Genomic DNA, 14,235 nt, shown 5'->3' on the forward strand with positions numbered 1-14,235 from the left:
TTAGGCCGACGATAGCCCAATCATACGGTCACAATACGCCTCGGGTAACCGATGTGGCGGGTGGCCAACGGGATGGCGGAATTACTCATCAGTATTGTCCTGCGCCTGACATAAGCATAAGCATAACTTAGGCATAGTTAACTAACTAGTTAAGCATACGTGGGTAGGTAAGTCGGTAGTATACGAGTACGGTCTATCTTTTATATACACCAAATAATCATAGGTCCATGTACACCAACTCCGGTCATGGTCACGTCGCTCAATGCAGTTCAAAAATATACCTCCTCCTGTACCTCCAACATGATCATGCCCCAACAGTACACATGCAAGATCCGGAACGCCTGCCCATTCAAAAGACCCCTTCCAACAGCCCATCCTAAAAGTTGTATCGCGATCCTTGTCGCGTCAAGGGCTTACCCTGTCGGTTCTTGATCTCCTTCGGCTCGTCCGTGGTTCGTTTGGCCCGTTTGTTCGGCCGCGACGCGTCGACGTGAAGGTGTCCGTTCTCCGAGAGAGCCGTGCTATTGCGCCAGCGGAGACACCGGTGCTTGCTGCGCTCCTCCACATACGTCTTCTTGCGGGTTGTCACTCGCTTCACCGGCAGCTCCTCCGAGTCGGACCGATCCTCGTTCTGCCCCAGATACTCCTGGCGAAGCTTCATGCGCTTCACGATGTGATCGCGCTGCAGTAACAACTCCTTGCGCAGCTTCAACTCCCGGTTTCCGCGCGAGTCCAACCATTCGATCAGCTTCTCAATCTCCTCCGGTTCATCGTAGTAGCCCCATTCGTGCGCACTCGACAACCGTGTCGGGCCCTCCTCCGCCTTCTTGCGCTCCGCCGGGGTCATCTGGAACTCCTTCTGGTACTGCTTCTTGTACTCGTCCGACACATCGATGAACCCGACGCGCTCCATCTCATCGGGGCCCTGGACCCACAGACGACCATTTGCATACTGAGCCTCCGCAGTCGAGCTGTTAGGCATGCCCCCGTACGGCATCGCGTTTCTCTCAAACCACCAGTACCGGTTGCAGAAACGATCCTTGCCGAGACATTTCGTTCGGGGACAGTCCGCTTCCCTCAGATCATTGTCCACCGTTTCAATCTTCTCTTCAAGTTTGGCAATCTGCGCCTTTTCGTCGTCGATCTTCTTCAGCACACGCTGATACTGCTTGGAGCCCTTCGGCTGCTTGGCCTGCTGCTCCTTTCGTTCCCGCTCTTCCTCTTGCTTCCGCTTCCTCTCGAGCACTCGGTCCATTCCGCCGCGAAGCGATCTCTCTGGCTGGGTTTCTTCATCGGAATCCGCCGGCTGCTCGGATTCTCCGTCCACCCCGGTCATCTTGGTATCCTCCAAGGCTTCCAGTTCGGGCGCGGGTGATGGTGACTTCTCCGGCTCAGGCTGGAGAGCTTTCCGCTCTTGGTGTAACCGACGCAGTTCCTCCAGGCTGCAGGGAAAATTAGTCAAAGTATCACAGGAATAAGGGACAACGGTATGGTCATACGCTGCTTTGCGGGCTTTTTGATATTCAATCTTCTCCTTGCGGAACTCGGTCATCTGGTTACCACATTCTTCGAGGTAGTTCCGAATGCTCCTAGTCTCCAGACTGAGCAAGCATATGATCTCCAGGGCTTTGATGCGGAGGTTTAGATCAAGCGTCGCATATTGAGCTTGGACGGTCTCCTGGGTCGGCTCCTCATCAAGGGGTGCCAGATGTTTCAGAATCTCGTTGCAGATATTCTCCATCCGTGGCCGGGCTGATAGACGGTAAAGAAGGCCGGCTATGATCATCTCCCATCCACCGTTGCGGAAATCGCGTTTCCGCAGACGATCAATCCAACTGTAATCGCTGAACAATTCAGCAGCGCGGTGGATCTTCACATCAGCCGAGTCAGCAACACCATTCACCTGTGCCTTGAGGTTGTCGGCTTCGGCCTTGGCAAGACTGCTTCGGGTAGTCATTCTTGTCACAGCTGGTTCCGGTTCAGGGGACTGTTCTTCATCTTCATCTTCTTCCTCCGACTCTTCCGAATCCTCGTCGGGAAGTTCTGGAAGCGAGATTTGAACAGCGCCTCCGTCGTCCTTCTCCGCATTCACGAGCTTCTTCAAGACGGCGCAGTGGATCTCCACAAAGAGTTCACAGTCGACATCATCGTTGGAGAAACGCATGGCTTGGAAGAAATCATCAAAGGTAAACGAGTCCAACTCGAACACCTCGCAATACACATTGAGAGTGTTCCAGGTCTCCAAAAGCAGCCCAACCGACTCTTTACTGAGGCCATCATGCAGTAGGTCTTCATCACGGGGGTCGTCGGTCTCGTCCAAAGACAAAAATTTCAAAGGTGGACGTTGTTTCTTCTTCTCGCGGTCCGGGGCAATGTCGAGGTCTTCGATTGGATACTTGATCGGTGGAGGGGACGGAGGTCGAGGTGGCTCTGCCTTGACCACAACCGCGGGAGACGGCTGCGACTTTCTGTCGGGTTCCTGAGACTTGGACGAACGGCCACTGCCACCAGGTTTATTACTGACGACGAAAGCGGGGTTTCCATTGAGTGAGCGTTGATACTCGAGAAATTGGGCCTCTTTGGAACGGGCCAGGTCGTTCTGTGAAGGCCTCGACTTCTGGCCTTTGACGGCGGGTTTCAATTCCGGCAGTTGCTGCGAGGCGAAGAAGCCAAAGAACCCATCCTGATCCGCCTTCTTGAGCGCTTTCTTTTCGGCGACCTTGGCGCCGTACTGCAAATGCTTGGGGACTTCCGTAGAGATTCTGTATTCCTCGGCAATCGAAGGTTTGACTAGCCACGGTGCACCGTTCCAGGATTCCCGGGTGACATTATTCTTGATGAAGGCGCGTAACATCTGCTTTGTGAAGGTCTTCCGATCCCGAGTGATGTGTTCCTGGTCGGTGAGGGCTTCCTCGTTGGGACGGTCCAACACTTTCACGAGATAGGTCGCATACCCCCGCGTCTTGATCGTTCCGTCCGGGTACAGCTGGTCGGCAAAGTTGACCTTGTCTCGAATGACACCATGAAGACGAGCGTTATCTTCACATAGGATAAGGACTGCTTCTCCGGGGTAGAAGTCTTGTTTGAATTCCTGCGGTTGTTTAGTGGGAAGTTCCCCCGGGGGGGAAACGGTTAGCGCAAAACACTCACTTCATAGATTTCATCCACTGTAGAGACAGCACAGTTAGTTGCAAGTACATGATGCTATGTCAGGCTGAACATACCAAGATTATCGACCCGCGACACTGTGGAGAATTGGATTCGGCGGAGTATGGGCTCCTTCAAGGCCTCGGGGAAGGAATTATTGACTTCCCGAGATTCCTCCAGCTAGACATCAGAATTTAGCACAGGCATGGGAAGGTAGAGAGGAGGACCTTGGCGTACTTCACTACGGAGAGCCTCGAAGAAATTCAATCCTGAATGACCCGTAATCTCACAGATGAACTTCCGTTGCTTGTAGAAGTCCATCCGCTGCAGATACGGCTCATAGCTGGTAAAGACCTCGTTTGTCTCCGGTATAACCCAGACCTATACCACGTTGTCAGTAGACGTGTCGGTCCACGTCCTGGGGGTGTGCATGCCTCGGAGCTGTCATCTTCGATCACGGGTCGCGGGAGGTACTGGACAGGTTTGCGTTTAAACAACACCTAGGATGGTCAGATCTCGTCTGACATGAAGAAAGAGTCGGCCATGAGGACATACCATGATCCTCGAGCGGCAAGCGACGCGCGCAAGTTTACCATAGATCGACGGGGCGGGGGTGGAAGCAAAACTATTCGAATCCCAGAAGTTAGTCGCGTCCGGAGAGTATGAAATTGCAAGTGGGCAATGCGACGCGGAGACGATCGTTGTGGTCCCAAAGTCTTGACTGGTGGGGGAGAAACAAGTGGCCCCGTCAATGCGCCGGGCTGACATGCAGGCCGAAGGGAAGAGGCGGCGAAGTAGATTTGTCGATGATGGACGGGGCCAAGGCAGACGATAAAGGACAGAGGAGGTGGATAGAGGAGAGTATGCGATGGAGTTACCTGAAATACGCGTGGTCAATCGCGCCCCGGATGAGTGCGCCGGCCACACGACACGAGAACAAAAGTCGGACCACTCGTGTCGGAAGCTCGATGCGGAGATTGTCTCCAAGAAACGGAAGAGGCGTGCGGTGGGAGTGGGGAAGAGAAGTAGACGCGTGGATATGAAGGCGTTGAAGGAGGAGGAGGAGGGTGTCGGGGAGGAAGTTGGAGAGAAGAGAGAGAAAGAAGAAAGAAAGGAGAAGCGGTGGCCGCACAAGAACAGCAACGGCAGAACCGGCGCCCCCATCGGGAGAGGATCATGGCGGACGCCTCGGCGTGATTGGTCCAGACGAGGAGAACTGCCCGCCGCGCCGCTAAGCCGCTTTGGGCCGGGCTCGCGGCCTGTCGACCCATCGCAGTCACCACTCGCGTCGACTCTCCATGCCGGACGTCTCTGCCACCAACTCCCGTCGTATTTGCACTCGTTCGGTTCGTTGTCGTTTGGAGAATGTTATGGTGGTGCGTACGGCCGCGTTTAGAGAGCTTGATATCCATCCTCTTCGGTGTATCTCCTCGAAAACACCCACGACTATCAATCGGATCGATATAGTGACTAGAGGTCTCTTCGGAACACCACCACGGCTGGACATATTCGACGATTCTGTTCCATGTGGTCGATAGTACTATTCGATTGAGCATCGTATCCATTTCAACATGATTATTGCTTGTATCTATGTCGCGGTATTGTTCCTTCCTCCGGCCAATCCTTCTACAACTCTTCGATCCTGTCGACACGCGCAATATCCAGATCCACACGTCAGAATAGAAATCTGATGATTCTCTTTTACTGATCTATCCAGCAGCAAGAGGCTATACCTTCTCGGTACTGTGTCAGATATCTCCACCTGCTAACGGATGAACTCACAGATCAGTCCGTACTGCCTCTTGGAACGCGATGATGACATTTACAGTGTTTCTATCCCTTTAAAATCAGTAGTACCTTTTTGCTCAAGTGCTATTTAGTGCTTTGGATTGCTACATTTCTGAAACGACCCAAATAATACTGGTGATCATGTGAAACGACTTTAGTTATAGCTAATGGATACTGACGTTTATCCCATCCAGGGGTCATTTACATAGATTATCTTACATGTGTGTGTCAGTAGAACAATATATTAAATGCTGTCACAGTGAATTCTGAGCAGATGCTCTCCTGCCGACTACGTGGGTTTATTCAGTGTCTGTTCAAAGAAAATCAGAAAATCAAAGAAATGGAAAGTCAAAAGGTTCAAAACAAATGAAACCTCCAGGAGGCAGTAAAACACTACCTTACCTTTGTATTATACATTGCTTGTGACAACGGCGTGCATATAGTTCCGCTTCTTTCGATATATTTATTTATGCTGATCAATTGGGAAATACGTCGAAACACAAACTAATCTTCCTTACTCCACCGCCGCCTTCAATGAACACAGTATAACACTCTCTAGTAATACATTAATACAGCTAGATCACCCCAAGACTAGCAAATCCATAATGCTCTACTATATCACCACTGCTTCTGAGCTTCTGCAAGTGTCACCAGCATCCATGGGAGTAATCCGCGCTAAACCCAAAAGAGATTAAACTCTGCAAAAAGGGTGATCAAGTGGGGCTCAGCCTTTGGCACGTGGAATCGTCAAACACTGCAAACACCCATTACATCATGGACACCGACAAGCAGACATTGTTGTTATTTCTATCATACCTAGGTACATGTCTACGCTGTAAAGTAAACAACCATGAAACCGACCCAGCTACCAACCACTCCCAGAGCCGAGTAGCTGCTCATGAACATCAAGGGCAGAAACTCGTACCGTCCCAGCCCGAAGATTAACTGGTGGACGAGGGAGCAGTAGGCGATCAGGGGGATGGCCACCGTTATGTACAGCAGCGAAAAGCGGTCGACCAGGAAAATGCGCGGCCGCTCGGGCACCGGAGCTACGTGGTCAAACACGAACAGAAACAGAACCAGCCAGAGGATCGTGTAGATTGTTTTGACCGGGAACTCGGCGGCGGTAAACAGCAGCGGGAACAGGGAGACATGCCCGGCCACTGCAAGAGGCCGAAAAGCACTGAAATAACGACGGTCTTTCAGAGCAATCAGGCTGAATGGGATGATAATCAGAAGGACGGCTTTTTCATGCACGTGCCAGCCAAACAGGAAGGACGCGTATCCGCAGAGGGTGAGTGCACCAACAAAGGTGTCCCAGTCAGGGCGGAGCCAGAGTTTCACCAAGGGGAGCTAACCGGCATTAGTGCGAGGATCTGAATAATAGAGCCGTACATACCAGTTGGAAGAGGAAGGTCAGTGCGAACGTGTGTTCTTTGGTGACTTCCGGGAGCACGGCAAAAGCAGTGTCACCGACAAGCCCACGAGTGACGCTCGACAGGGCGTCTTGATTAACCGGCAGGCCCAAACGGGGAAAGACTACCAGACTCAGCCGATATCACCATAGACAAATACAGATTACTTACGGGGAATCAAAATCCGGTCGGTAAACGAATACATAGCCCAGATGTTCGGTGCCCAGTAGGCATGGCACAACCCGCGGGAGAACGGAAAGAGCCGGTCCTTCAATTGCAGGAGTTGGCCCCAATATGCGAAAGGACCAAAAGCAACACCAAACACCGTGATGACTCCTAGCCCGAGTTTGAAGATGTTGCCGAATCGCGGCCGGAATGTGGATTTAGGGTCGAGACAATAGGCCCGCAGCAGATACACAAAGTAGGCTAGCGAGAGGTAGAGGTAGATATGTTTCAAACAGAGCAAGACGGCGAAGGTGATGCCACTGTAGAGAAGGGTCGACTGCTTTCGGGCCAGCACGATGGACAGAATGAGGATGCCGTAGAGGAAGCCATTATACTGGAAATGGATATGATCGATGATGAGGAGGCCGGGAGATAACAGGACCGAGAGACTGGCGACATGGGCGAGTTGCTTATTTGACTGGGAGACGGACTTGACGAATCTATTTCAAGCGGTATTAGTCCGGTCTTTTGTTTCCCAGCGAGATCCTTGGAGGCCTCACCGGTGTAAAGCGTAAACAAGCATAAGCTCGCTCAGAATGACGGTCGAGCGTTGGAAGTAGATCGTCTGCCAGGAATCATATCCGAGGTTCCTCACAACCAGCATATTCGGATCCACGTAACGCGCGACCTGCGAAAGCAGCCATTCAAAGGCGGCGAAGAAGGGAGGGTAGTCGAGAGTCCATTCGGACGTTTTCTACCCCACGGTTCGATTCAGCGACGCAGAGCGGTGTTGCAGAGCGAGAGCGTACCTCGTAGTACCATTCCTGCACGGGAAGAGTATTGGTAATGGCCAGCCAGTTCCGATGCACTTCGAAGTCGGTCGATTTACTGGAATCATTCGCGATGAGCAACCGGCGGGAGGATGAGGTAGAGACCGAAAGCAACGTACTAGGCGGGGAAGAGCAGAATCTTAAACGCGGCGGCCACAATGGCGCATTGCGCGAGAGAAGGGTACAGTCCGGACATGAGAGGCAATGGGCATGGCGAAGAGCAGCTTGACGGGAGAAGAATGAAGGTGAAATCGAGATGTTCGGCTTGACCGAATGAGGCAAGTCTGGATCCGGGGCAGCCACGTGACCGGCGCTAGGACGATTAAGGCCAGTGTGTCCCTTTTGTATATCAAACCAACTTCAACTTCACATGGACCTGGCTTCGGACGTGGGAGTCCGTCATTCCGTCGTTCTCTCCAATCTTAACATTCACCACTTCGTCGACGTCTCTCCCGCTGCCGTCTCCCTCGCCCGAGAGGTTCGTTTCTGCGTCATCACCTTTGTGGTTGGGTGGACCACTGCGCGCGTTATCTCCGCGTTTCTCAACCGGAGAGCTCCATCCGATCAGGAAGGCCATTGAGGCGGTATATAACCATCCTGCACATATTGCCTTCTCGCTCGCATAGTCACGATGAAGATCTCGGCGTCTTTGCCCTTCCTGGCGGCGATTGCCTCCGCACAGTCGGTGATTGAAAGTGCTAGCTTTGGCTATGGTTCCTCGTAACCCACCCGGCTCCGTGACGCATTCCAATCCCAGACACTGGCTGACCCTCTCTGCAGACTATCCCCGAACCGGGACACGATTCCAGGATGGCAAGTTGGGGGAGAGGGCCATTCCCCTCAGATCGTACGATCCATCCCAGAACCAAACACTCACAACTTGTCAAATTACTAACGGCTCCGCGGTAGCTCTCCAACAAGCTCATCCTCACACCTCCATACCCAGGAAACACTAGAGGCTATGTCTGGTCACAGACGCCGTAAGCTTCCGCCTCCATCCACACCATCCACACTCTAACCAGACCGCAGCATCTCGCAGTCCGAATGGACGGCCGAATTCCAATTCCGTGCAACAGGCGTCGAACGCGGCGGCGGAAACCTCCAACTGTGGTACGCGAAGGACGGCCAGAGCAAAATCGGCACCTCCAGTATATACACTGTTGGTGCGTTTGACGGCTTCGCCCTCGTTGTCGACATGCATGGCGGCAGAGTGTGTCCCCTTTCCTCATTCTCTTCCAAGCCCAACCAAATCCCGCCGTTCAATGCTAATAGACTCCCAGGGCGGCAGCGTGAGAGGCTTCCTCAACGACGGCACAAAAGACTACAAGAGCCAGACGAACGTCGACAGCCTTGCCTTCGGCCACTGCGACTACTCGTACCGCAACCTTGGTCGGCCGTCCATCGTGCGCATCAAGCACACCAGCGCCGTCTTCGAAGTCACCGTCGATGACCGCCTGTGCTTCTCGACCGACAAGGTACGTCATCAGTCACCCACCATGCCCCCTCCCATTCGCCTCTGGTGGCAGTCTCTAACCGCCCCTGATAGGTTGCCATCCCCGCGGGCAACACCTTCGGCATCACGGCTGCCACACCGGAAAACCCTGATTCCTTCGAGATCTTCAAGTTCGTCCTGCAGTCCGTGCAGCCCGGCAGTGGCGGATCCATCCCCGTCCAACAGAACACGCAACAACAGCCGATCGGCGCCGCCCAAGGGTCCAGCATCCAACCGCCACAGCAGCAGCAGCAGCAGCAACAACAAGGGAGCCAGATGTCGACGGACGCGCAGTTTGTGGATCTCAGCTCGCGGATCCAGTTGATCAACCACGCAGCGAACAACATTATCCGCGAGCTGGGCAACCAGGGCAGCAAGAGCGACAGCCGCCAGACGGAGCTGGTGCAGGGCATGGCGACGAAGGAGCAGGTGGCGGGGCTGGACGCGCGACTGCAGCGGATGGAGACGATGCTGCAGAACATGCAGCGGGAACTGGCGGGACGGGACTACCGCGAGCGGTTCAGTCAGCTGGAGAGGACGCTGCAGAACTCGCATCTGAGCCTGACGGAGAACCTGCAGGGCCATATCCTGAGCGTGATCACGGCGTCGACGCCGCGCATGGGCTTCTTCATCTTCCTCGTCATTGCGGTGCAGGTGCTCCTGGCCGGATCGTACATCGTGTACAAGCGTCGCCGGGCAAACATGCCCAAGAAGTTCCTCTGATTGATCGAGATTTCCTAACGACTTCGTCTACGACTAATGGACTATCATTTTCGGGGCTTAGCCATGTCATTCATCTTTACCTTGTCTTATGATCGAGTCGTCTTGTGTTGTTTCTGTACAGTTAGTCGCATTCCAGCATAGTCGTGTACATCATTCACCATCATTCACCATCAGAACTGCATGCTCATCTTGCCCGTCTCCTTTTCACCCCGTGCCCTACGAGAATTACTGCGACTGCAGACACGAAAGATGGTTTTGATTCCAAGGCAACGGCATGATTATCTAACTCGCCAGCCGGCCCTTCACATCGGGATCAGCGGCGGCTGGGAGAGCAGTCACTTTAATACAGGAAGAGAAAAAGAAATAGCAATGCAACGAAGCGCTAATAATATGCGATGCTCTCAGTATGCGCCGGATGAAAGAAATTTTCAAGTCGAAACACAGACCCAAAGTCCAACGACATCCCATAAGCACGAGCCATCTAGAACAAAGACAAACCAACGCCAGACTTCCCATCCGAGGAGCAACTCTTCATCTGTTTGATAAATGCAGGCAAAGCAAGACAAAACAAGACCGGTGATGACAGCGCCGCAATGATGAAGGGAAGATAAACGGAGATATTAGTAACACAAGATCGTGGTCTGACCGCTGGTCTATCGGCATGACATCCAACGGCTCATCCGCAGACGTAATTCAATTTAGAAAACGGGACTATAAGTCAAGCCCAGAACAAGCCTTTGTACAAACACATCCTCCCCGTTAGGGGAGATGCGAAAGATAAGCGGGTAGAATCATTTCATCGAGAGTGTTGAAGTCGTCTAACCAAAAGATACGCCCCAAAATTTGCTAACATTAGCATAGGGCGCTGCTTTTCAGACACGGACGGGACATCAGGATGTGGTATCAACAGGGCGTGCATCAGTTTTCACAGCGTCAGCCTCGCCAGATCTAACATTCGAGGTCTGTGGTTCCATAACGGGAGTGTCCGAGATGGCGGAGTTGGCTGGAGCGGGTTGAGGAGACTGAGCGGACTGAGCGGACTGAGCGTTCAGCAACTCAATGCGCTGCTCAATCAATTGCTGCAGGGTACGCAGGGAGGCGATCTCGGTATCGGGAGGAGGCAAGTTGTTCGGAGCGTTCGCTTTGAGCTGGTCGATGAGCAGGGTGATCTTGCCGTTCTCGACCGTCTTGCTGATCTGGTTGTTCTGCGCAAAGGCGATCAGGTTCGAGGCGGCCTCCCGCTCGGCGACGGTACGCGAGTTCAAGATTGCGACAGCGGTGTCCTCCACGGGGGTGGCAGGCTTTTGGGACGCGTAAAAGGCCCGCGCCTCGGCCGCGAGCTTGTCATGCTCCTGCCGGACGTAATCGAAGTACCGATCGGCAATGCGCTTTTTCAATGAGACTTGCTCGTTCTCTCTGCAGGGGTTATTAGTTTGCGTCACGCCCTCTGGGTAGATAGATGACTGACCGTTTAATCCGCGTGATGAAGTCAAGCTGCACGCCCTTCTCCGAGACACGGTACATGACGCCTTCGTCTTCCTTCTCCTCGATCTTCTCGGACTCTTCTTCGGTCGGAAGGATCTCGATGTCGACAAGACGGGGCCGTTTGGGCCGGCGGATGCGCTTCGTGCACTCATATCCCTCCTCATCTTCCACGGAGTGATACAAGTCGTGGTAGACGTGGTTGCCGCACATCCAGTTGTGGTGGGGCTTGTCACTACCCGGTCGCTGCACAGGGGGCATGGCCAAGGGGGGATCGCAGCAATCCATGTGGAAGGCACAGGGGCAGTAATCACACTGAATGATGGGCCGGGTGCCGTTGCTGGTACGCCCACAGGCGTGGCAGAAGATGAGGTTCCCTTTGGCGTCATGGATGCGCAAGAGGTATGGATCATCATAACGGCCGGTACGAGTGCCTCTCATGCTTCGGGGATTGATCTTGGGAAGAGGGATGATATCCTCGTAGTTCCCGTCCTCCCCGGTGCGAACCCCCGTAAAGTAGTCCCGTATGCGTTCCGGTAGAACAAAGTCTTCTTGAGAGACACTGTTGAGTTGCTGGCGAATCTTGGCTGAAGACCGCTTGATTTCACAGCGCGGGCAGAACCAGTCTCCCTCGGGGGGGTTGGCGGGATCCAGGGGTGGTTTGAGACATGAAAAGTGGAAGGATTCTATACATCCATCACAACACAACAGTTGGCCACTGCCATTGCATTCGCGGCAGTAGTCGTTGTTCTCCTGATCGCTGTCCTCGTCGGACTCGATTGTCGGGGTCAAACGACGGTTGTCCTCCGCATCGCTGCTTGCCACACTCTCCGTCCGGTCTCTACTAGAGTCCATACTACCGTCCAGGCCATCGCGCGATCCATCGATACCAGCAGGCGTCGCAGGAGCGGAGCGAGCGTCGGTGGCCAGCGACGAGCGGACCCGGCTCACGGGCGGTGCCAATTTCGGGAGAGCTTTCTGCAGGCGAGACCGTTTGGCGGTGATAGCGTCGTGAGAGAACTCGGGGTCTTCTTCCAGTGCGCGTTTACGATCGAGGATGGAGTCGCCTGACGGGAAAACCGAGTGGCGAGTTGTCGCTTTCCCCGCGGCCGTCTTGGCTTGTTTGCCTCGAGCGCGAGAACGCGGATTTGTCGCACCGGTGGCTGTTCCAGGATCATCGAGGGACTTCGCCGACGACAGCGAAGAGACACTGCTGGCGCGACCTGTGGCGGGCTCTGTACCCTCCTCCGCCTGAACCTCTCTCCAGGCGTCACGCATCAACAGTTGGAAAACCGCCTTCTCGCGGTGTCCCGGGGTCGCCTGACAGATGTTATTCAAGATCGACAGGGAGAAAGAATCTGTGCCACAGCTGTTCCAGAGACGGAGGAGACCACGCTCGACCGCACGGTTGTCCGACTCCGATGCCATGTGAATGGCGTTTCCCACGGCAGCTCGGATCCTCTCCACGTCAACATCCGCGTTGGGGGAAGCGGGAAGCGGGAGGGTCATGAAAGCACTGAGGTTGAAGTCGGGACCGGACTTCGGGGGTGCGTCACCATGGCTCTGGTCGTCCGCTGGGGTCAAGGGGGTAGAAGGAGGTTTGTCGGTCTCCTTTTCGCCGTTCGGCGCGGCGTGCGGCTCTTTCTTGGCAGGGATGTTCTGCGAGCTGGGTTTGGCCGGTACCAGGCCAACTTTGCGCAGGTCTCCCGGAGTGGGCATCGCGCCTAGCGGACGCATTGTAGAGAGCACAGGGTTGTGTTCACTGGAGACGAGGGACCACGGGGTGTCCGCGTAGCTGGGGGCCGGGGTTCTCAAGGGCGGCTCAACCCATTCTCTGTTTCCCCGATGTGCTTGCGTATCACTGGCGGCATCATCATCAAGACCGGCGCCGCGGTCTCTCCGCTGCGACTGGTGCTGGGACTCGGTGTCCTGCAGCGGATCGGTAGCTACGCGGCTGTGTCGGCCAGTGCGGCGCTGCTTCCGCGGTCTCGTAGATTCGGAAAAAGACGCAGACGAATTCACGGCTGCTGTCGCGTGCATTGGAGTGGCGGGCCCAGACTGACTGGACCGGGCACGAGGTGTTGAACGAAGGTTTGGAGCCATCGCTGTCGAGACGGGGCTCTGCGGAGGACGGAGTTAGCTCGCGAGACGCGACGGGAGTGGAGTGGGAATTAATCATCAGGAAAACGCCGCGACGAAGCACTTACCAACGGAAAGATTCCACAGCAGACGGCAAGCGAGCCCAGCGTTGCTGGTGGGAATCGTGGCCAGCCCGCGCGCGCGCTGTCTGGGGGGTTGATGGGTTGGGAAGAAAGGTTGCGGAGTTCGCGGCGGGAGTTTTCGAGGGAATCACGCACGCCCTCGTAGGGGGTCGACCGCGGAGGCCTACAGAGAACCCCGACACCCGCACTTTGGCGGAGGGAGAGTTCACAGACGAAGAGAGGGGACTTTCGCTAAGGAATGAGAACGTGGGACATTTATTTTCTTGTGACTTTGCGTGTCGTGGGACTTACGTGACGCTGTCCGTCGCCACCCTTGGAGGCACTAGGCGTGCTGACGCGAGAAGCCCAAGAGAGCCTGGCAGTTTGAGGCTTGGAGAATGGTCCAAGCGCGGGATTCCTCGGCTTGAATCAAACACACTTCTACTGCTGGCGCGATGGTGGTTGTGATGTATCTGACTTTCGTCAGTATAGGTCTATAGGTGGAATGGGAGAAGTATAGAAGCGCACAACTCACGCGTAGTAAACAGACGAACTGCGAAGACTGCAGCGTCTTAATTGTATGAGAGACGTTAGTCGCGATGATAATGAGCTTCGTCGATGAAGAAGCTGGTAAAGAACGAGGAGTGAGACAGGTGAAGATGGGAGGCTGGGAGGGAGAACAGGATGAACATAGGGTATAGAAATGAGGGAAAATGAGAAAGACACCAAAGAACGAGTAGGGAGAAACAGAACAGAAGACTAAAGAGTGAAGACGCAAAGGTCTGGTGCATGACATCTGGCATCAACGTGATGAGGCCAGGAGGGGTTCTCTCCATGGGATCATCAGACCTGTCCTACAACGACCCAGACGGGGGAACATGCGGTCTGACAGTGAAGATCGTCTTACCTTGCGCAGGAAACCCAGAGTATCGAAGTAGATCAGGGAAGAAGAAAGCGAGGGGGGTACAGGAGGTGGGAGACGAAGAGGGAGA

The 14,235-nt window shown here is 54.4% G+C and overlaps 4 protein-coding genes across 4 annotated transcripts; 1 reads left to right on the top strand and 3 right to left on the bottom strand.

Annotated features, from left to right (window-relative positions):
- Window positions 1-161: 161 nt before the first annotated feature.
- BDV59DRAFT_180393 (DDT domain protein) lies at window positions 162-4,264 on the bottom strand. The gene is made up of 8 exons (XM_073690058.1): window positions 4,026-4,264; window positions 3,703-3,772; window positions 3,582-3,647; window positions 3,385-3,528; window positions 3,225-3,327; window positions 3,151-3,167; window positions 1,500-3,091; window positions 162-1,442 (listed from the first exon to the last, which is right to left on the bottom strand). Exons 2-8 carry the CDS (start codon window positions 3,703-3,705, stop codon window positions 377-379), a joined length of 2,991 nt encoding a protein of 996 aa, XP_073547046.1. The 5' UTR covers window positions 3,706-3,772; window positions 4,026-4,264; the 3' UTR covers window positions 162-376.
- A 1,255-nt stretch (window positions 4,265-5,519) lies between these two features.
- Window positions 5,520-7,578, bottom strand: BDV59DRAFT_180400 (dolichyl-P-Glc:Glc1Man(9)GlcNAc(2)-PP-dolichol alpha-1,3-glucosyltransferase ALG8). The gene is made up of 6 exons (XM_073690059.1): window positions 7,465-7,578; window positions 7,325-7,403; window positions 7,076-7,269; window positions 6,522-7,015; window positions 6,335-6,474; window positions 5,520-6,288 (listed from the first exon to the last, which is right to left on the bottom strand). The coding sequence occupies exons 1-6, from the start codon at window positions 7,539-7,541 to the stop codon at window positions 5,764-5,766; spliced, it is 1,509 nt and encodes a 502-aa protein (XP_073547047.1). The 5' UTR covers window positions 7,542-7,578; the 3' UTR covers window positions 5,520-5,763.
- A 398-nt stretch (window positions 7,579-7,976) lies between these two features.
- On the top strand, window positions 7,977-9,560 carry BDV59DRAFT_193802 (putative lectin family integral membrane protein; the record flags this gene model as incomplete). The annotated part of the gene is made up of 6 exons (XM_073692290.1): window positions 7,977-8,065; window positions 8,126-8,192; window positions 8,255-8,325; window positions 8,375-8,555; window positions 8,626-8,820; window positions 8,892-9,560. 6 exons carry the CDS (start codon window positions 7,977-7,979, stop codon window positions 9,558-9,560), a joined length of 1,272 nt encoding a protein of 423 aa, XP_073547048.1.
- Window positions 9,561-10,263: 703 nt separating this feature from the next.
- BDV59DRAFT_55497 (putative PHD finger domain protein) lies at window positions 10,264-13,662 on the bottom strand. Its single transcript, XM_073696617.1, has 3 exons — window positions 13,556-13,662; window positions 11,029-13,495; window positions 10,264-10,976 (listed from the first exon to the last, which is right to left on the bottom strand). Exons 2-3 carry the CDS (start codon window positions 13,143-13,145, stop codon window positions 10,451-10,453), a joined length of 2,643 nt encoding a protein of 880 aa, XP_073547049.1. The 5' UTR covers window positions 13,146-13,495; window positions 13,556-13,662; the 3' UTR covers window positions 10,264-10,450.
- Window positions 13,663-14,235: the final 573 nt, after the last annotated feature.

The sequence above is a fragment of the Aspergillus ambiguus genome (assembly GCF_047715705.1).
Source record: "Aspergillus ambiguus strain CBS 117.58 unplaced genomic scaffold BDV59scaffold_20, whole genome shotgun sequence".
In the NCBI taxonomy this organism is placed as follows: domain Eukaryota; kingdom Fungi; phylum Ascomycota; class Eurotiomycetes; order Eurotiales; family Aspergillaceae; genus Aspergillus; species Aspergillus ambiguus.